This window comes from Symphalangus syndactylus, chromosome 10 (genome assembly GCF_028878055.3).
Source record: "Symphalangus syndactylus isolate Jambi chromosome 10, NHGRI_mSymSyn1-v2.1_pri, whole genome shotgun sequence".
Lineage (NCBI taxonomy): Eukaryota > Metazoa > Chordata > Mammalia > Primates > Hylobatidae > Symphalangus > Symphalangus syndactylus.
Genome location: NC_072432.2, coordinates 28,633,477 through 28,655,504, shown reverse-complemented (window position 1 = coordinate 28,655,504; position 22,028 = coordinate 28,633,477). Strand labels below are relative to the sequence as shown.

The 22,028-nt window shown below is 41.8% G+C and overlaps 1 protein-coding gene across 2 annotated transcripts in view; it reads left to right on the top strand.

Annotated features, from left to right (window-relative positions):
* C10H10orf67 (chromosome 10 C10orf67 homolog) overlaps window positions 1-22,028 on the top strand; it is a 152,953-nt gene that overhangs the window by 42,194 nt on the left and 88,731 nt on the right. For both annotated transcript variants that reach the window (XM_055296761.2, XM_055296760.2), the window contains exons 6-7: window positions 18,035-18,182; window positions 19,350-19,408. In XM_055296761.2, coding sequence (XP_055152736.2) covers window positions 18,035-18,182; window positions 19,350-19,408 — 207 coding nt within the window. The remainder of the gene's footprint in view (window positions 1-18,034; window positions 18,183-19,349; window positions 19,409-22,028) is intronic.

Here is a 22,028-nt window from a genome sequence, read left to right as displayed (position 1 = left end):
AAAGGGATCTAAGGATGCTCTAGGCTGCATCCTTAGGCATCTAGGCTATAAATCCAGGGAGTCTTATCCCTGGTATCCCTCCCGATTTAGGTATACAGCTCTCGACATGGGCAGTTATGTGGGACCCGTTCCCCACCCCCCTTGCCAGGGCCCCAAGTTTGTAATGGCTAAGAGAGAGAGAGAGAGAGACAGGGCAGGAGAGAGAGACAGAGAGAGATGGAGAGAGAGACGGAGAGAGAGAGACGGAGAGAGAGACGGAGAGACAAAGAGGGAGTCAAAAAGAAAGAAAAAGATAGAAATAGTAATAAAAAAAGTGTGCCCTATTCCTTTAAAAGCCAGGGTAAATTAAAAACCTGTAATTGATAATTGAAGGTCTTGTCTGTGACCCTATCATACTCCAATGCCACTTTGTTGTCAGTGTAAGTAAGGCCTTAGCCCGAAAGCCCTGAGGCCACTGACAACCCATAGCTTTCCTATCAAAAATCCTTAACCCAGTAACCCGCAGACGGGCCAAATGCATTCAGTCGGTAGCGGCAACTGCTTTGCTAACAGAAAAAAGTAGAAAAGTAACTTTTAGAGGAAATCTCATTGTGAGCACGCTTCACCAGTTCAGAATTATTCTAAGTCAAAAAAGCAAAAAGGTAGCTTACTAACTCAAAAATCTTAAAGCATGGGGCTATTCTGTTAGAAAAGGGTAATGTAACTCCAACCACTGATAATTCCCTTAACCCAGCAGATTTACTAATGGGATTTAAATCTTAATTACCATACAAAGGTCCGGCCAGACCTAGGAGGAACTCCCTTCAGGACAGGACGATAAATGATTTCTCCCAGTTGATTGAGGAAAAAACCACAATGGGTATTCAGTAATCGATACGGAGACTGTTGTGGAAGCAGAGTTAGAAAAATTGCCTAATAATTGGTCTCCTCAAATGTGCAAGCTGTTTGCACTCAGCCAAGCCTTAAAGTACTTAAAGAATCAAAAGACGATCTCAATCCTGACTCAAAGGTTAGCTATACCCTCTCTGAAACAAATTTGCATAAGAACTGTTGTTTATGGGAATACATCTTGATGGGGCAGCTGGGTTGTTTTGAAATACTCAGGAACCCAGCCCAGCTCTAGAACTCACTCCTGAGTGCAAAGACAATGTTGGGCATGCTGGTAAAGGACTACTAGAATCCAGCAGCCTGAACCCCTTTCTTTGTGATCAAGAAACACGGGAAAACAGATGCGGGACTGCTACATCGGTGAGTGTAACTAATCCGATAAGCAGAGGTCCGTGGATGGTTACGCACCCTGGAAAGGAATAAGCTTAGGACCATAGAGGACACTCTAGGACTAATGCTCATCGGAAAATGACTAGGGGTGCTGCCATTCTTTTTTTTTTTTGAGACGGAGTCTTGCTCTGTCACCCAGGCTGGAGTGCAGTGACACAATCTCGGCTCACTGCAAACTCCGCCTCCCGGGTTCATGCCATTCTCCTGCCTCAGCCTCTCCGAGTAGCTGGGACTACAGGTGCCCGCCACCACGCCCGGCTAATTTTTTGTATTTTTAGTAGAGACGGGGTTTCACCGTGGTCTCGATCTCCTGACCTCGTGATCCGCCCACCTCGGCCTCCCAAAGTGCTGGGATTACAAGCGTGAGCCACCGCGCCCGGCCGGTGGGGTGCTGCCATTCTTATGTTATTTTTTCAGATGGGAAACGTTCCCCCTAAGGCAAAAATGCCCCTAAGATGTATTCTGGAGAATTAGGACCAATTTGACCCTCAGACGCTAAGAAAGAAATGACTTATATTCTTCTGCAGTACCACCTGGCCAGGACATCCTCTTCAAGGGGGAGAAACCTGGCATCCTAAGGGAAGTATAAATTATAACACCATCTTAGAGCTAGACCTCTTTTGTAGGAAAAAGACAAATGGAGTGAAGTGCCACATGTACAAACTTTCTTTTCATTAAGAGACAACTCGCAATTATGTAAAAAGTGTGATTTATGCCCTACAGGAAGCCCTCAGTCTACCTCCCTACCCCAGCGTACCCCCAACTCATTCCCCAACTAATAAGGACCCCTCTTCAACTCAAATGGTCCAAGAGGAGATAGACAAAGGGGTAAACAATGAACCAAAGAGTGCCAATATTCCCCGATTATGCCCCCTCCAAGCAGTGGGAGGAGGAGAATTCGGTCCAGCTAGAGTGCATGTACCTTTTCTTTCTCAGAGTTAAAGCAAATTAAAATAGACCTAGGTAAATTCTCAGATAACCGTGATGGCTATATTGATGTTTTACAAGCGTTAGGACAATCCTTTGATCTGACATGGACAGATACAATGTTACTGCTAAAAGAACGATTCCCCACAGGCCAGCAGGCAGTTCCCAGTGTAGACCCTCATTGGGACACAGAATCAGAACATGGAGATTGGTGCCGCAGACATTTGCTAACTTGAGTGCTAGAAGGACTAAGGGAAACTAGGAAGAAGCCCATAAATCGTTCAATGATGTCCACTATAACACAGGGAAAGGAAGAAAATCCTACTGCCTTTCTGGAGAGACTAAGGGAGGCACTGAGGAAGCATACCTCCCTGTCACCTGACTCTATTGAAGGCCAACTAATCTTAAAAGATAAGTTTATCACTCAGTCAGCTGCAGACATTAGAAAAAAAACTTCAAAAGTCTGCCTTAGGCCTGGAGCAAAACTTAGAAACCCTATTGAACTTGGCAACCTCGGTTTTTTATAATAGAGATCAGGAGGAGCAGCCAGAACAGGACAAACAGGATAAAAAAAGTCCACCGCTTTAGTCATGGCCCTTAGGCAAGCAGACTTTGGAGGTTCTGGAAAAGGGAAACGCTGGGCAAATTGAATGCCTGATAGGGCTTGCTTCCAGTGTGGTCTACAAGGGCACTTTAAAAAAGATTGTCCAAATACAAGTAAGCCGCCCTCTCGTCCATGCCCCTTATGTCAAGGGAATCAGTGGAAGGCCCACTGCCCCAGGGGACGAAGGTCCTCTGAGTCAGAAGCCACTAACCAGATGATCCAGCAGCAGGACTGAGGGTGCCTGGGGCAAGCGCCAGCCCATGCCATCACCCTCACAGAGCCCCAGATATGCTTGACCATTGAGGGCCAGGAGGTTAACTGTCTCCTGGACACTGGTGCAGCCTTCTCAGTCTTTTTTTTTTTTTTTAGATGGAGTCTCGCTCTGTCACCAAGGCTGGAGTGCAGTGGCGCGATCTTGGCTCACTGCAAGCTCCACATCCTGGGTTCACGCCATTCTCCTGCCTCAGCCTCCTGAATAGCTGGGACTACAGGCGCCCACCACCATGCCTGGCTAATTTTTTTGTATGTTTTAGTAGAGACGGGGTTTCACCGTGTTAGCCAGGATTGTCTCCATCTCCTGACCTCATGATTCGCCCGCCTCGGCCTCCTAAAGTGCTGGGATTACAGGTGTGAGCCACTGTGCCCAGCCCCTTCTCAGTCTTACTCTCCTGTCACGGACAACTGTCCTCCAGATCCATCACTATCCAAGGGGTCCTAGGACAGCCAGTCACTAGATACTTCTCCCAGCCACTAAGTTGTAACTGGGGAACTTTACTCTTTTCACATGCTTTTCTAATTATGCCTGAAAGCCCCACTTCCTTGTTAGGGAGAGACATTCTAGCAAAAGCAGGGGCCATTATACACCTGAACATAGGAGAAGGAACACCCATTTGTTGTCCCCTGCTTGAGGAAGGAATTAATCCCGAAGTCTGGGCAACAGAAGGACAAAATGGATGAGCAAAGAATGCCCATCCTGTTCAAGTTAAACTAAAGGATTGCGCCTCCTTTCCCTACCAAAGGCAGTACCCCCTTAGACCCGAGGCCCAACAAGGACTCCAAAAGATTGTTAAGGACCTAAAAGCCCAATGCCTAGTAAAACCATGCAATAGCCTGTGTAATACTCCAATTTTAGGAGTACAGAAACCCAACGGACAGTGGAGGTTAGTGCAAGATCTCAGGATTATCAATGAGGCTGTTGTTCCTCTATACCCTGCTATACCTAACCCTTGTACTCTGCTTTCCCAAATACCAGAGGAAACAGAGTGGTTTACAGTCCTGGACCTTAAGGATACCTTTTTATGCATCCTTGTACCTCCTGACTCTCAATTCTTGTTTGCCTTTGAAGATCCTTCAAACTCAATGTCTCAACTCACCTGGACTGTTTTACCCCAAGGGTTCAGGGATAGCCCTCATCTATTTGGCCAGGCATTAGCCCAAGTCTTGAGCCAGTTCTCATACCTGGACACTCTTGTCCTTCAGTACATGGATGATTTACTTTTAGCCACCCATTCAGAACCCTTGTGCCATTAAGCCACCCAAGCGCTCTTAAATTTCCTTGCTACCTGTGGCTACAAGGTTTCCAAACCAAAAGCTCAGCTCTGCTCACAGCAGGTTAAATACTTAGGGCTAACATTATCCAAAGGCACCAGGGCCCTCAGTGAGGAACATATCCAGCCTATACTGGCTTATCCTCATCCCAAAACCCTAAAGCAGCTAAGAGGGTTCCTTGGCATAACAGGTTTCTGCCGAATATGGATTCCCAGGTACGGCGAAATAGCCAGACCATTATATACACTAACTAAGGAAACTCAGAAAGCCAATACCCATTTAGTAAGATGGACACCTGAAGCAGAAGTGGCTTTCCAGGCCCTAAAGAAGGCCCTAACGCAAGCCCCAGTGTTAAGCTTGCCAATGGGGCAAGACTTTTCTTTATATGTCACAGAAAAAAACAGGAATAGCTCTAGGAGTCCTCACACAGGTCTGAGGGATGAGCTTGCAACCTGTGGCATACCTGAGTAAGGAAATTGATGTAGTGACAAAGGGTTGGCCTCATTGTTTTTATTTTTTGTTTGTTTGTTTGTTTGAGACAGAGTTTCACTCTGTCGCCCAGGCTGAAGTGCAGTGGTGCCATCTCGGCTCACTGCAAGCTCCGCCTCCCGGGTTCACACCATCCTCCTTCCTCAGCCTCCCGAGTAGCTGGGACTACAGGTGCACACTGCCACGCCCAGCTAATTTTTTGTATTTTTAGTAGAGATGGGGTTTCACCGTGTTTGCCAGGATGGTCTCAATCTCCTGACCTTGTGTCCACCCACCTCGGCCTCCCAAAGTGCTGGGATTATAGGCATGAGCCACCACACCCGGCCAGGTTGGCCTCATTGTTTACAGGTAGTGGCAGCAGTAGCAGTCTTAGTATCTGAAGCAGTTAAAATAATACAGGGAAGAGATCTTACTGTGTGGACATCTTATGATGTGAATGGCATACTCACTGCTAAAGGAGACTTGTGACTATCAGACAACTGTTTACTTAAGTATCTATTACTTGAAGGGCCAGTGCTGTGACTGCGCACTTGTGCAACTCTTAACCCAGCCACATTTCTTCCAGACAAAGAAGAAAAGATAGAACATAACTGTCAACAAGTAACTGCTCAAACCTATGCCACTCGAGGGGACCTTTTAGAGGTTCCCTTGACTGATCCCGACCTCAACTTGTATACTGATGGAAGTTCCTTTGTAGAAAAAGGACTTCAAAAAGTGGGGTATGCAGTTGTCAGTGAGAATGGAATACTTGAAAGTAATCCCCTCACTCCAGGAACTAGTGCTCAGCTGGTAAAACTAATAGCCCTCACTTGGGCCCTAGAATTAAGAGAAGGAAAAAGGGTGAATATATATACAGACTAGTATGCTTACCTAGTCCTCCATGCCCATGCAGCAATATGGAGAGAAAGGGAATTCCTAACTTCTAAGGGATCACCTATCAAACATCAGGAAGCCATTAGGGAATTATTATTGGCTGTACAGAAACCTGAATAGGTGGCAGTCTTATACTGCCAGGGTCATCAGAAAGGAAAGGAAAGGGAAATAGAAAGGAACCGCCAGCCAGATATTGAAGCTAAAAGAGCCACAAGGTAGGACCCTCCATTAGAAATGCTTATAGAAGGGGACCCCTAGTATGGGGTAATCCCCTCCAGGAAACCAAGCCCCAGTACTCAGAAGAAGAAATAGAATGGGGAACCTCACGAGGACATAGTTGCCTTCCCTCAGGATGGCTAGCCACGGAAGAAGGAAAAATACTTTTGCCTGCAGCTAACCAATGGAAATTACTTAAAACCCTTCACCAAACCTTTCACTTAGGCATTAATAGCACTCATCAGGTGGCCAAATTATTATTTACTGGACCAGGCCTTTTCAAAACTATCAAGCAGGTAGTCAGGGCCTTTCAAGCGTGCCAAAGAAATAATCCCCTGCACTGCAGGCCATACATTTCAATCCCTGTATCTTTAACCTCCTTGTTAAGTTTATCTCTTCCAGAATAGAAGCTGTAAAACTATAAATCATTCTTCAAATGGAGCCCCAGATGCAGTCTATGACTAAGATCTACCACAGACCCCTGGACCGGCCTGCTAGCCCATGCTCCGATGTTAATGACATCAAAGGCACCCCTTCCGAGGAAATCTCAACTGCACGACCCCTACTACACCCCAATTCAGCAGGAAGCACTTAGAGCGGTCGTCGGCCAACCTCCCCAACAGCACTTGGGTTTTCCTGTTGAGAGGGGGCACTGAGAGACAGGACTAGCTGGATTTCCTAGGCCGACTAAGAATCCCTAAGCCTAGCTGGGAAGGTGAGTGCTTCCACCTTTAAACACGGGGTTTGCAACTTAGCTCACACCAGACTAATCAGATAGTAAGGAGAGCTCACTAAAATGCTAATTAGGCAAAAACAGGAGGTAAAGAAATAGCCAATCATCTGTTGCCTGAGAGCACAGTGGGAGGGACAATGATTGGGATATAAACCCAAGCATTCGAGCTGGCAATGGCTACCCTCTTTGGGTCCCTTCCCTTTGTATGGGAGCCTTGTTTCCACTCTATTTCACTCTATTAAATCTTGCAACTGCAAAAAAAAAATACACAGAAATATCGACACATGCATACAGGAAAATCTGAAAAGTTACATGTCAAAATGTTAACACTAGGAAGAAACACTTATGGGTTGCTCATGCCTTTGAATACAATCTATGGTTTATCTAAATCCCTCACTAGTACTCTTATTTAAAACTTCAACGCTCTAAGAGATAATGAATCAAACACAAACCATTCTAAAGGATCGTATTTAATCTGGTTTAAATGTTTGCTTTCAGTGTTTACTTTGTTAATCTATGAGAAATCTTTATATCTAGAAAAAATTGAGCACCTTCTAAGCAATACAGTATTGTGTCAGTAGCATAGATCTAATAAAATTGAATATTAATTTTTGTATATATCTTGGACTAGGAAGCACATTCAATTTTTGCATTTGCCTTTGAAAAACCTTTTCTTGGGTTTACATTTACTTTTACTTTTTGAAGAGAACAGTTTAATAGAAAAGACTAAAAACTGTAATAGTTCGCTTTTAATCCTGCCTCAGCCAAAGACATCCAGTGTAGATGTGGCAAGGCAATTTTGATCCATTTATTTCCCATTTGTGAAATGCAACATGATACCCACCTGGCTAAAGTAGAGAGTTATGAAAAGAACACCTGCTGTGTTGAATGTAAATTGCTTCAAGTTCTTTGAAGAAATATTCATGTATCAATTCAGATATTATAAAGAAATGCACAAATCCTTATGGCCATCAGTTTGTATTCCATAAAATGTACCAAACAGATCTCTGGACTGTTGAGAACATCCCAATTGGGTAAGACAGCTCCCTATACTCTGGAAATGTTTACACCTCTAACTTTTCTCTTCAGCTGGTTACCTGGCCCAGCTGGACATTCTGGGGAAAGCGTGAGGATGGGCTGTGGCTTTGTGAAGAGGACAGCAGGTGGGAGCCACACTGGCTCATGTGTAAGCAGGCTGTTCTCTGCCTTTCAATGGCATCCAGAATACCCTGGTTATTCCAATGTAATTAGTCCCCAAAGAGCACCTTAGAATTTCTGTAAACACTCTTAAGGTTTGAGGAAGGTGAGGTGATTCTGATTAATGGGGTGTATGGATTTCTCCTGGAGACCCCAACAAAGCACAGGGCTCTGCTCTCCCCTCCTGACTGAGGGTGATGGAAAGCATACGTGTCACCATTTCTTTTTTTTTTTTTTAGTGTAATTTGAATCTTCACTAATACTATATATATATTTTTTATTATTATACTTCAAGTTTTAGGGTACATGTGCACAATGTGCAGGTTTGTTACATATGTATCCATGTGCCATGTTGGTGTGCTGCACCCATTAACTCGTCATTTAGCATTAGGTATATCTCCTAATGCTGTCCCTTCCCCCTCCCCCCATCCCACAACAGTCCCCGGAGTGTGATGTTCCCCTTCCTGTGTCCATGTGTTCTCACTGTTCAATTCCCACCTATGAGTGAGAACATGCGGTGTTTGGTTTTTTGTCCTTGTGATAGTTTACTGAGAATGATGTTTTCCAGTTTCATCCATGTCCCTACAAAGGACATGAACTCATCATTTTTTATGGCTGCATAGTATTCCATGGTGTACATGTGCCACATTTTCTTAACCCAGTCTATCGTTGTTGGACATTTGGGTTGGTTCCAAGTCTTTGCTATTGTGAATAGTGCCGCAATAAACATACATCTGCATGTGTCTTTATAGTAGCATGATTTATAGTCCTTTGGGTATATATCCAGTAATGGGATGGCTGGGTCAAATGATATTTCTAGTTCTAGATCCCTGAGGAATCGCCACACTGACTTCCACAATGGTTGAACTAGTTTACAGTCTCACCAACAGTGTAAAAGTGTTCCTATTTCTCCACATCCTCTCCAGCACCTGTTGTTTCCTGACTTTTTAATGATGGCCATTCTAACTGGTGTGAGATGGTATCTCATTGTGGTTTTGATTTGCATTTCTCTGATGGCTAGTGACGATGAGCATTTTTTCATGTGTTTTTTGGCTGCATAAATGTCTTCTTTTGAGAAGTGTCTGTTCATGTCCTTTGCTCACTTTTTGATGGGGTTGTTTGTTTTTTTCTTGTAAATTTGTTTGAGTTCATTGTAGATTCTGGATATTAGCCCTTTGTCAGATGAGTAGGTTGCAAAAATTTTCTCCCATTTTGTAGGCTGCCTGTTCACTCTGATGGTGGTTTCTTTTGCTGTGCAGAAGCTCTTTAGTTTAATTAGATCTCATTTGTCAATTTTGGCTTCTGTTGCCATTGCTTTTGGTGTTTTAGACATGAAGTCCTTGCCCATGCCTATGTCCTGAATGGTATTGCCTAGGTTTTCTTCTAGGGTTTTTATGGTTTTAGGTCGAACATGTAAGTCTTTAATCCATCTCGAATAAATTTCTGTATAAGGTGTAAGGAAGGGATCCAGTTTCAGCTTTCTACATATGGCTAGCCAGTTTTCCCAGCACCATTTATTAAATAGGGAATCGTTATCCCATTGCTTGTTTTTGTCAGGTTTGTCAAAGATCAGATAGTTGTAGATATGCGGCATTCTTCCTGAGGGCTCTGTTCTGTTCCATTGATCTATGTCTCTGTTTTGGTACCAGTACCATGCTGTTTTGATTACTGTAGCCTCGTGGTATAGTTTGAAGTCAGGTAGCATGATACCTCCAGCTTTGTTCTTTTGGCTTAGGATTAACTTGGTGATGTGGGCTCTTTTTTGGTTCCATATGAACTTTAAAGTAGTTTTTTCCAATTCTGTGAAGAAAGTCATTGGTAGCTTGATGGGGATGGCATTGAATCTATAAATTACCTTGGGCAGTATGGCCATTTTCACGATATTGATTCTTCCAACCCATGAGCATGGAATGTTCTTCCATTTGTTTGTATCCTCTTTTATTTCATTAAGCAGTGGTTTGTAGTTCTCCTTGAAGAGGTCCTTCACGTCCCTTGTAAGTTGGATTCCTAGGTATTTTATTCTCTTTGAAGCAATTGTGAATGGGAGTTCACTCATGATTTGGCTCTCTGTTTGTCTGTGATTGGTGTACAAGAATGCTTGTGATTTTTGTACATTGATTTTTTATCCTGAGACTTTGCTGAAGTTGCTTATCAGCTTAAGGAGATTTTGGGCTGAGACAGTGGGGTTTTCTAGATATACAATCATGTCATCTGCAAACAGGGACAATTTGACTTCCTCTTTTCCTAATTGAATACCCTTTATTTCCTTCTCCTGCCTGATTGCCCTGGCCAGAACTTCCAACACTATGTTGAATAGGAGTGGTGAGAGAGGGCATCCCTGTCTTGTGCCAGTTTTCAAAGAGAGTGCTTCCAGTTTTTGCCCATTCAGTATGATATTGGCTGTGGGTTTGTCATAGATAGCTCTTATTATTTTGAGATACGTCCCATCAATACCTAATTTACTGAGAGTTTTTAGCATGAAGGTTGTTGAATTTTGTCAAAGGCCTTTTCTGCATCTATTGAGATAATCATGTGGTTTTTATCTTTGGTTCTGTTTATATGCTGGATTACATTTATTGATTTGCATATGTTGAATCAGCCTTGCATCCCAGGGATGAAGCCCACTTGATCATGGTGTATAAGCTTTTTCATGTGCTGCTGGATTCAGTTTGCCAGTATTTTATTGAGGATTTTTGCATCAATGTTCATCAAGGATATTGGTCTGAAATTCTCTTTTTTGGTTATGTCTCTGCCCGGCTTTGGCATCAGGATGATGCTGGCCTCAAAATATGTTAGGGAGGATTCCCTCTTTTTCTATTGATTTGAATAGTTTCAGAAGGAATGGTACCAGTTCCTCCTTGTACCCCTGGTAGAATTCGGCTGTGAATCCATCAGGTCCTGGCCTCTTTTTGGTTGGTATGCTATTGATTATTGCCACAATTTCAGAGCCTGTTATTGGGCTATTCAGAGATTCAACTTCTTCCTGGTTTAGTTTTGGGAGGGTGTATTTGTTGAGAAATTTATCCATTTCTTCTAGATTTTCTAGTTTATTTGCATAGAGGTGTTTGTAGTATTCTCTGGTGGTAGATTGCATTTCTGTGGGATTGGTGGTGATATCCCCTTTATCATTTTTTATTGCGTCTATTTGATTCTTCTCTCTTTTCTTCTTTATTCGTCTTGCTAGTGGTCTATCAATTTTGTTGATCTTTTCAAAAAACCAGCTCCTGGATTCATTAATTTTTTGAAGGGTTTTTTGTGTCTCTATTTCCTTCAGTTCTGCTGTGATTTTAGTTATTTCTTGCCTTCTGCTAGCTTTTGAATGTTTGCTCTTGCTTTTCTGGTTCTTTTCATTGTGATGTTAGGGTGTCAATTTTGGATCTTTCCTGCTTTCTCTTGTGGGCATTTAGTGCTATAAATTTCCCACTACACACTGCTTTGAATGTGTCCCAGAGATTCTGGTATGTTGTGTCTTTGTTCTCATTGGTTTCAAAGAACATCTTTATTTCTGCCTTCATTTCATTATGTACCCAGTAGTCATTCAGGAGCAGGTTGTTCAGTTTCCATGTAGTTGAGTGGTTTTGAGTGAGTTTCTTAATCCTGAGTTCTAGGTTGATTGCACTGTGGTCTGAGAGACAGTTTGTTATAATATCTGTTCTTTTACATTTGCTGAGGAGAGCTTTACTTCCAACTATGTGGTCAATTTTGGAATAGGTATGGTGTGGTGCTGAAAAAAATGTATATTCTGTTGATTTGGGGTGGAGAGTTCTGTAGATGTCTATTAGGTCCACTTGGTGCAGAGCTGAGTTCAATTCCTGGGTATCCTTGTTAAATTTCTGTCTCATTGATCTGTCCAATGTTGACAATGGGGTGTTAAAATCTCCCATTATTATTGTGTGGGAGTCTAAGTCTCTTTGTAGGTCACTCAGGACTTGCTTTATGAATCTGGGTGCTCCTGTATTGGGTGCATATATATTTAGGATAGTTAGCTCTTCTTCTTGAATTGATCCCTTTACCATTATGTAATGGCCTTCTTTGTCTCTTTTGATCTTTGTTGGTTTAAAGTCTATTTTATCAGAGACTAGGATTGCAACCGCTGCCTTTTTTTGTTTTCCAGTTGCTTGATAGATCTTCCTCCATCCCTTCATTTTGAGTCTATGTGTGTCTGTGCACATGAGATGGGTTTCCTGAATACAGCACACTGATGGGTCTTGACTCCTTATCCAATTTGCCAGTCTGTGTCTTTTAATTGGAGCATTTAGCCCATTTACATTTAAAGTTAATATTGTTATGTGTGAATTTGATCCTGTCATTATGATGTTAGCTGGTTATTTTGCTCGTTAGTTTATGTAGTTTCTTCCTAGCCTCGATAGTCTTTACAATTTGGCATGTTTTTGCAGTGGCTGGTACCAGTTGTTCCTTTCCATGTTTAGTTCTTCCTTCAGGAGTTCTTTTAGGGCAGGCCTGGTGGTGACAAAATCTCTCAGCATTTGCTTGTCTGTAAAGTATTTTATTTCTCCTTCACTTATGAGGCTTAGTTTGGCTGGATATGAAATTCTGGGTTGAAAATTCTTTTCTTTAAGAATGTTGAATATTGGCCCCCACTCTCTTCTGGCTTGTAGAGTTTCTGCCAAGAGATCAGCTGTTAGTCTGATGGGCTTCCCTTTGTGGGTAACCCGCCCTTTCTCTCTGGCCGCCCTTAACATTTTTTCTTTCATTTCAACTTTGGTGAATCTGACAATTATGTGTCTTGGGGTTGCTCTTCTAAAGGAGTATCTTTGTGGCATTCTCTGTATTTCCTGAATCTGAATGTTGGCCTGCCTTGCTGGATTGGGGAAGTTCTCCTGGATAATATCTTGCAGAGTGTTTTCCAACTTGGTTCCATTCTCCCCGTCACTTTCAGGTACACCAATCAGATGTAGGTTTGGTCTTTTCACATAGTCCCATATTTCTTGGAGGCTTTGTTCATTTCTTTTTATTCTTTTTTCTCTAAACTTCTCTTCTTACTTCATTTCATTCGTTTCATCTTCCATCACTGATACCCTTTCTTCCAGTTGATCGCATTGGCTACGGAGGCTTCTGTATTCCTCACGTAGTTCTCGAAACTTGGCTTTCAGCTCCATCAGCTCCTTTAAGCACTTCTCTGCATTGGTCATTTTAGTTATACATTTGTCTCATTTTTTTTCAAAGTTTTTAACTTCTTTGCCATTGGTTTGAATTTCCTCCTGTAGCTTGGAGTAATTTGATTGTCTGAAGCTTTCTTCTCTCAACTTGTCAAAGTCATTCTCCGTCCAGCTTTGTTCTGTTGCTGGTGAGGAAATGCATTCCTTTGGAGGAGGAGAGGCACTCTGCTTTTTAGAGTTTCCATTTTTTCTGCTCTGTTTGCTCCCCATCTTTGTAGTTTTTTCTACTTTTGGTCTTCGATGATGGTGATGTACAGATGGGTTTTTGGTGTGGATGTCCTTTCTGTTTGTTAGTTTTCCTTCTACCAGACAGGACCCTCAGCTGCAGGTCTGTTGGAGTTTGCTAGAGGTCCACTCCAGACCCTGTTTGCCTGGGTGTCAGCAGCCGTGGCTGCAGAACAGCGGATTTTTGTGAACTGCAAATTCAGCTGTCTGATCGTTCCTCTGGAAGTTTTGTCTCATAGGAGCACCCGGCTGAGTGAGGTGTCAGTCTGTCCCTACTGGGGGGTGCCTCCCAGTTAGGCTCCTCGGGGGTCAGGGACCCCCTTTAGGAGGCAGTCTGCCCGTTCTCAGATCTCCAGCTGTGTGCTGGGAGAACCACTACTCTCTTCAAAGCTGTCAGACAGGGATATTTAAATCTGCACAGGTTAATGCTGACTTTTTGTTTGTCTGTACCCTGCCCCCAGAGGTGGAGCCTACAGAGGCAGGCAGGCCTCCTTGAGCTGTGGTGGGCTCCACCCAGTTCGAGCTTTCTGGCTGCTTTGTTTACCTAAGCAAGCCTGGGCAATGGCGGGCGCCCCTCCCTCAGCCTCACTGCCTTCTTGCAGTTTGATCTCAGACTGCTATGCTAGCAATCAGCGAGACTCCATGGGCGTAGGACCCTCCGAGCCAGGTGCGGGACACAATCTCCTGGTGTGCCATTTTCCAAGCCCGTTGGAAAAGCGCAGTATTAGGGTGCGAGTGACCTGATTTTCCAGGTGCCGTCTGTCACCCCTTTCTTTGACTAGGAAAGGGAACTCCCTGACCCCTTGCCCTTCTCGAGTGAGACAATGCCTCGCCCTACTTCGGCTCGGCTTGCACACGGTGTGCTAAACTGACTGTCCTGCACCCACTGTTTGGCTCCCCTAGTGAGATGAACCTGGTACCTCAGATGGAAATGCAGAAATCACCTGTCTTCTGCGTTGCTCACGCTGGGAGCTGTAGACCGGAGCTGTTCCTATTCGGCCATCTTGGCTCCACCTCCACGTGTCACCATTTCAAGAACACGGACATGAATGCCACAAAGGCAGATCATAGCTTATATCAAATAAAATGAAACACGCTTTTTTTCTACATTCTCTAAGAACAAACTTTCCGAAAACCTTAAGTTCTAGATCTTTTTATTTGAAATTTCATCTGATTCAACTGCCCCCTCTAGTGGTATTTTAAAAACCCTTGGGACACCAAGTCTCAGATTAGATTGGGAACATGGAATTTGGAAAGACAATTAAAAATTTCAAAGTAGCAGTGGAAATAAGTTGCAAAAAAAGTGAAATAAACAAGCTTTATTTAGTTTACAGTTATCTAGTTTACTCTTACTGATTATCAAATTACTTCAATAGCTTTATAATTAATAAGTAGTTGTAATTTCTCATCTCCAGATGGGAACATCCTGAATGTTGAATTTTTCCAAGAGCAACTTCATTCAAGGGATGAAATGTTCAGGTTTTATTCGGTGGGAAATCAATGTGACTCAGCTGCATACCATTGTAGTCATCAGGTTTCCATGCTGTCCGTTAGCTAATCCTCTTGAGAATTTATAAAGGAGGTTAGCCTTTATGTCTCTGTAATTGTGTGTGTGTTTGTGTGTGTGTGTGTGTGTATGTGTGTGTGTGTGCCTGTGCATGTGTTTTAATTTCAACTGGAGCTGGCATTTTGAATAGACTTTTCATTTTTCTTTCTTATCCCAACACTGATGAGCCCTGCAACCATCACCCACCTACCTTTTATGCTGAGCATATCTGCTTGTTGCTGACAGCTCTGAAACAGAGCTGTCATTCAAGAGTGGCAGCTCTGCAGGGTTGCACTGCCCAGAGTGCCACTTTCCTGGTTGTCACTCATTGGGAAAGCACCTGCTCTTCTCTGTGACTGTCATGAGGCATGGGCTTGCATCAGAACTCTGCTCCTCCCCAGAAAATTGAGATGTCTAATTCAATGGAGCCCGTGGAGGGGAAACTGCTGAGAAGGCACAGAAAGTGCTCTGAAGCAGGACTTCTCAGACTTTACCGCTCACATGCATCACCTGCAGATCTCGTTAGATGCAGACTCTGACACAGTAGCCCTGGGTTGGGCCTGAGGGGCTGCATTTCTAATCAGTTCCCAGGTGATGCTGAGGCTCCTGGTCCATGGACCACATTTGAGGAGCAAAGCTCCCAAGTACACCTGTTTTCCAAAATGATTCTTTTGAGATTCAATTTGGGATTCAGTTTGTAATTCTATGCATCTTGTGAATATTCACAAAAGATATAGCACATATGCCACCACCTGAAGTCCTAGTTTTTATAATATGAAAGAAAAACTTGAGATTGGTAAGTTTCTTTACAATTTTGAAATTCCAGAATGATCATGGATTACACACAGTCTCTCTTAGAGTATAGTGTGGTTTAAACGGCTACATCCAGTTAACTGCCTTTTAATGATCTCCATCCTTCTTAACCTCATTTTATTAAGGCAGTTTATTTTTTAAAAGTCTCCTGGTTTAAGCAAGCACAAACTAGCAGTGTGGGCAGATGGCAGAAGGAACACCACCACAAAACCTGCCACTCAGAGTGTAACAGAGGACCGTAGCAGCTCAGAAGGATCCCTTTGTTCATTTTGCTAATGAGTGTCCTCATTGCTGTGGGCGTCTGAATAGTTAATTATTTGCAGTTCCCGCAGCTGACAGATGGTGGGGACAGAGCTAAGGGTTAACCTCGGAAGAACAGGGGTTGTGGATTGATATGTGAAGGACAAACCCCCGGATTTAATGTGTTTTCCTTGCGTCATGCTTTCATACAAAGAAATTCTTAGAACCCGTAGTTAGGTATTAGTTGCTACCATTTGTAAATTTTACACTTCATCTGATGAATTCAAATAGTTCTTCTTTAGTTTATGAGAATCGGGTTCTCTGTGGATGTTCATATTCTGCCACTGTTAGGAAAAGTATGCTTAAGCCTATTAAGGCCAGTATTGTTTATTTCTTTCCACAAAAAAAAAAAAAAAAACCTTTTAGTCTATAAATGCATTCTGTGATGGTCTCAAATTGAACAATGTGGGACAAGAAATTAATGACTGGGATTCTTCTTTTATTAAGAAAACAGTGTTGTTTATTAACTACTTACTAGGTTTGTTAGTTCTCATTAGTTAAGATGAATTGGGCTCAAATAATTTAAATGAAATGGTGAATCAAAGTCATGAAGGTTTGTAATTGAGCTTAGTGCAAAATTTAAGAATGTATTTTAAATATTACTAACTCTTAAACCACACACACATATATATATATATATATATATATATATACCATACGTAATTTCATTAGTAAGTCACTTGTTTTAAAGGACTTATTAATGTACTTATTAATGTACTACAAAAAATTTAAATCACTTCTTTTTCTTTAAAACTGTTATGGGGAAAATATTTTAATAATTTACTTCCACATATCCTTAAACTTAAATGAAAGTGTAGTTCCAAAGGGAAATCAGTCGAGAGAAATTATTTTGTTTTCGAGGGAAGATTTTATTTTTATTTATTGCCATGATGGAATTACTGTAAAAAGAATAAGTTATAATTCACCTGTGATGACCTTAAGTTCAAAAGTATTTTTAATGTCTATAGTAATTTTGAACAAGGCATGTAGAATCTTCTATCTCCTTTGGCATAATAATATTTTGAGATTGCATAATCTGTTTAATATCATACCACAATAAAGTATAAAGTTCTGCACCAGCTCCCCCAATCCATTACATCTTAATTTTTTTTTTAATGTGTGGCAGTAAAATCTAGACAACCATAAGGGAGGATATTCAGATGTTTTCAATAGCTTTGAAACAGACAAGAAGAAGAAGGCAAAAAAAAAAAAAAAAAAAAAAAGAGTAGCTGTCCCAATAAGCGCGTCTATTGCGTAAGAAAAAGCTCTCCCATAATGGACATGGCAAGATTTAAACAAAAGACGCACATAATAAAAATGTAAATGAGTTTGCTTTACTAAAACTATAACTTTAAAGTCTTTTGTTGTAAGTTATCCTGAAACCTTCTTACAAGGTAATCACTGTTTGCATAGAGATTTAAACCGAAGTCTTCAATAGCATTAAACGCCTGCACAGACCCCGTGTGACAAGCATGCAAAGCCATGTTAATGTTCAGAATATGAATTGCCTCTGGGTGGCTCCTCCACCAAGCAGAAAACCAACTGTGTGGATATCCGTGTGCCTGATGGACTCCATGCGGCTCCCAGCCTGAAAACGTCACCACTTTGACATGTGATGTGCTCCTCATGACACTGGCAGCACTGACACTGGGAAATGCCACAAAGGCAACAAGCCCCCCTCCTTAGCCATGCACTCTGCCACCCCCTGGCGCTGCCCGTCCTGGTCCCCCCAGCCTGCCTAGTTACAGGCGGACAGCACTTCAGACACACACAGAGGGAAGTGTGGGTGGAGGGGCCCCAGCTGCCTCCCTGGACACAGCCTCCATAATGAATTGACCTGAATGATGAGGGCACACAAACAGTATGATATGCATTATTCCTGTCAATAAAATGTCCCCATGTGTTGAGGTCTTTGTACAGAATGTACTGGAGCCTTTCTTCCAGCAAGCTCTATTTAGGCTCCTTCCTTTTTACTATTCTTATTATAAGTGTGTAATAGAATTCAGAAAATTATATGTTAGCTTTTCTGTATCTGTATTGTCCTTGTCTTGCATATTTAAATCCTTGGTTCCCTGCTTAGGAATATGGCATTCTCCATCTTTTAGGAATCTTTTGCCGAAGAAACCAGCTCTCCAAAATCAAACCTAGAAAAGGAAAATTTGGAGTACAAAGTGGAAAATGAGAGGCTGCTTCAGATCATTTCAGAGCTTGAAGAAGAAATCCAGATCAATCTAAAAGAAAATTCAGGATTAGGTAACATTTTGAAATCACTTTGCAGAAAAATCTATATATTGGTCACTTTGTAAAGCTCATAACTATGTTTGTTTTTTCCAAACGTACATTTGTTTGGTTATTTACATTTGAAAGATCAATTTCATAGCCATCTTTGCTTTTTATTGAAGATAGCATTTCTTGCTTGGGACAGAGGATGTGTTTGTAGTTGTACCCCTGAGCCATGTCATGTTAATTCAGGATGTTGTTTCAAGACAGATATTGGCCTTTGCAAAAATTTGCTAATCAATGCTCCATTTCACTTAGAAATATTATAACCAGATAGAAACTTTTGCTGATTTGTTTCAGAAGCTTAACTGATTATCTAAACTTGGTAATATTTAAATACTTAAGAATACATATAGGGATATGCTTTGTAGGGAAAACAGAGTTAGCCCTTCAGGAAAATATGCTAGTACTTAGTAGTTACTTCAATTTTTGATACAAAGCTCAAATATACGATTTCATTTGTATATGAAATACCCCTTTTCTTTCATACCACAAACATTGGTGAAAGCTCTGTTTAAATCACCAAAGTTGTGAGAACACGTGGAAAAGGGAAAAAAATAATCACCAAGGTGAGATTGCTTTAACGTACTTTTTCATTTAACTGTGATCCGTGTGATTATGTTAATTACATGATGTTGTCCTTAATCTGCAGTATTCAAAGCAATGAGCAGGCAATAAAATGAATTATAGCAAAATATCAGTAAAATGAGATATATTAATATTATCCCTTGGATGTAAAATTCTACCATGCCAGTATAGTCTCGTTCTCTTCTGCTGTGGCATAGTGAGGCTTTTTAGTTTTGGATCATTCTTATTAAGTCATAAACTGCCACCTGCTAAAGCTCTTTGTATTGGCTGTGACTAACAGCAAAAATGTCCGTCGCTAGTATTGATGAAAAGCTTTCAGCCTTCAGCCACACTTGGATCTTGAACTTACTTCTTAATCCCTATCTGACTAGCCATCTGAACAGCAGGAAGAAGGCTGCGATGTCAAGGGCAGTTGTGAAGGTCACAGTCCTGCTAGGCCTTGTGTCCACTATGCCTGCTAGTGCCCCACAGCCTGCCCTGAAGCAGGCCGTTTAAATACAGGGGCATAAGCATGTAATTTCATGGTTGGCCTCTCTCTCCTTTTGTTTACAGAAGATGAACTTATAAGTATGAAAGAGATGGCAGAAAAGGATCACAAAACTATTCAAAAGGTACTATAACGTTTTTACATTGATAAATGACTCTTTTAAGTGGAACTATAGGCGCAATTGGCCAAATAACACTGTGTCCAGGGTGTCTTATGACATAGAGGAAAGTTGATTCACATATTTAATCTCTCCCCACTATTTGGGAAGGGTGACTAGAAGCAAATAAGGACTCCATCTTGAAAACTCATGGATGTATAGATACTTCTTTTGTTTGGGATCACTGACCATCTGCCTTGTTGATTTTAAGGCACCGAAAAGTTACATGACATAGAGAAGTCTGAAGATGAGCCTGCAGTTAAGGAAAAAATTATATTAAAAATGAACAGTCTTATTTTCAGATCAGATGTTAGTTGATGTTCATGAATGAGCTGGGCTGATGTTATCTGGTAAATATTTAGAGCAGGGAATTCTTTTGGTAGAACAAAAATCAAGATTTCCAAGGTGGGGCGCAGTAGCTCACACCTGTAATCCTAGCAGCTTTGCAGGCCAAGGTTTGAGAATCTCCTGAGCCCAGAAGTTCAAGGCCAGCCTGGAAAACATAGTGAGACCCCGTCTTTATAAAAATAAAAGAATTTAGCCGAGTGTGGTGGCACATATCTGTAGTCCCAGCTACTCGGGAGGCTGAAGTAGGAGGATTGCTTAAGCTCAGAAGTTTGGAGCTGCAGTGAACTAGAATTGCACCACTGCACTCCAGCCTAGACAACAGAGTTCGACCCTGTCTGAAACACACATATGCACACCCCACCAACCCCCACAACAACAAGATTTCCTAGTGCATTGAATTGAATGCAGTAGGATCTCAGCAATTCCTGCTCTCCCTGCACATGTGGGGCTCCACCACTCTGTTCTCATTTATCCGCAAACTTCCCTGTTGTGGCTCTCAGTTACCATTCTGTTATGGTCTATCTTCCCTGCCCTACTGGAGGCTCCATGAGGGTGGAAACTGCGCTATCTGGTCTCTTAGTGGGGAGCACGATGCCTGAGGCACTGAAAAATACTCCAAGAGATGAATAGAGTAAGAATGCATTTACAGTTCATACAGTTTACAGATAAACAAGCAGATTCACATCCCCAAATTATTCCAAATAAACATAAATATCTTCCAGTAACTGAACCGAGTATCCATTTTTAAGTTAAAATGGATTAAAATCAGACAAAGTTAAGAATTCAGTTTCACAGTTGCACTAGCCACATTTGAAGAGCTCAGCCACCACATGTGCCTAAGTTTAGGTTCAGATTTCAACCAGGCCTGATATTGCCATTCAAGATATTCTTTTTTTAATTTTTAAAATGTTTTGTCCTTTATTTCTTCTAAAAAAAATGGGATACACATGCAGAATGTGCAGGTTTGTTACGTAGGTATACGTGTGCCATGGTGGTTTGTTGCACCTATTGACCCATCCTCTAAGTTCTCTCCGCTCACCCGCCAACCCCCCAACAGGCCCTGGTGTGTGTTGTTCCCCAATCTGTGTCCATGTATTCTCAATGTTCAACTCCTACTTATGAGTGAGAACATGCAGTGTTTAGTTTTCTGTTCCTGTGTTAGTTTGCTGAGGATGATGGCTTCCAGCTTCATCCATATCCCTGCAAAGGACGTGATCTCATTCCTTTTTATGGCTGCATAGTATTCCATGGTGTATATGTAGCACATTTTCTTTATCCAGTCTATCACTGATGGGCATTTGGGTTGGTTCCATGTCTTTGCTATTGTAAATAACACTGCGGTAAACATACGTGTGCATGTCTCTTTATAGTAAAATGATTTATATTCCTTTGAGTATATACCCAGTGATGGGATTGCTGGGTCAAATGGTATTTCTGGTTCTAGATCCTTGAGGAATACTCCATACTGTCTTCCACAATGGTTGAACTAATTTGCATTCCCACTAACAGTGTAAAAGTATTCCTATTTCTCCTCAGCCTCACCAGCATCAATTGTTTCCTGACTTTTTAATAATCGCCATTCTGACTGGTGTGACATGGTATCTCACTGTGGTTTTGATTTGCATTTCTCTGATGATCAGTGATGTTGAGCTTTTTTTCACATGTTTGTTGGCCACGTAAATGTCTTCTTTTGAGAAGTGTCTGTTCATATCCTTTGCTCACTTTTTGATGAGGTTGTTTGTTTTTTTCTTGTAAATTTGATTAAGTTCCTTGTAGATTCTGGATATTAGACCTTTGTCAGATGGGTAGATTGCAAAGATTTTCTCCCATTCCGTAGGTTGTCTGTTCACTCTGATGATAGTTTCTTTTGTGCAGAAGCTCTTTAGTTTAATTAGATCCCATTCGTCAATTTTGGCTTTTGTTGCAATTGCTTTTGGTGTTTTTGTCATGAAGTGTTTGCCCACGCCTATGTCTTATGGTATTGCCTAGGTTTTCTTCTAGGTTTTTATGGTTTTGGGTTTTACATTCAAGTCTTTGATTCATCTTGAGTTAATTTTTGTATAAGGTGTAAGGAAAGGGTCCAGTTTCAGTTTTCTGCATATGGCTAGCCAGTTTTCCCTGCTCCATTTACTGAATAGGAGATCCTTTTCCCATTGCTTGTTTTTGTCAGGTTTGTTGAAGATCAGATGGTTGTAGATGTGTGGTGTTATTTCTGAGGTCTCTGTTCTGCTCCATTGGT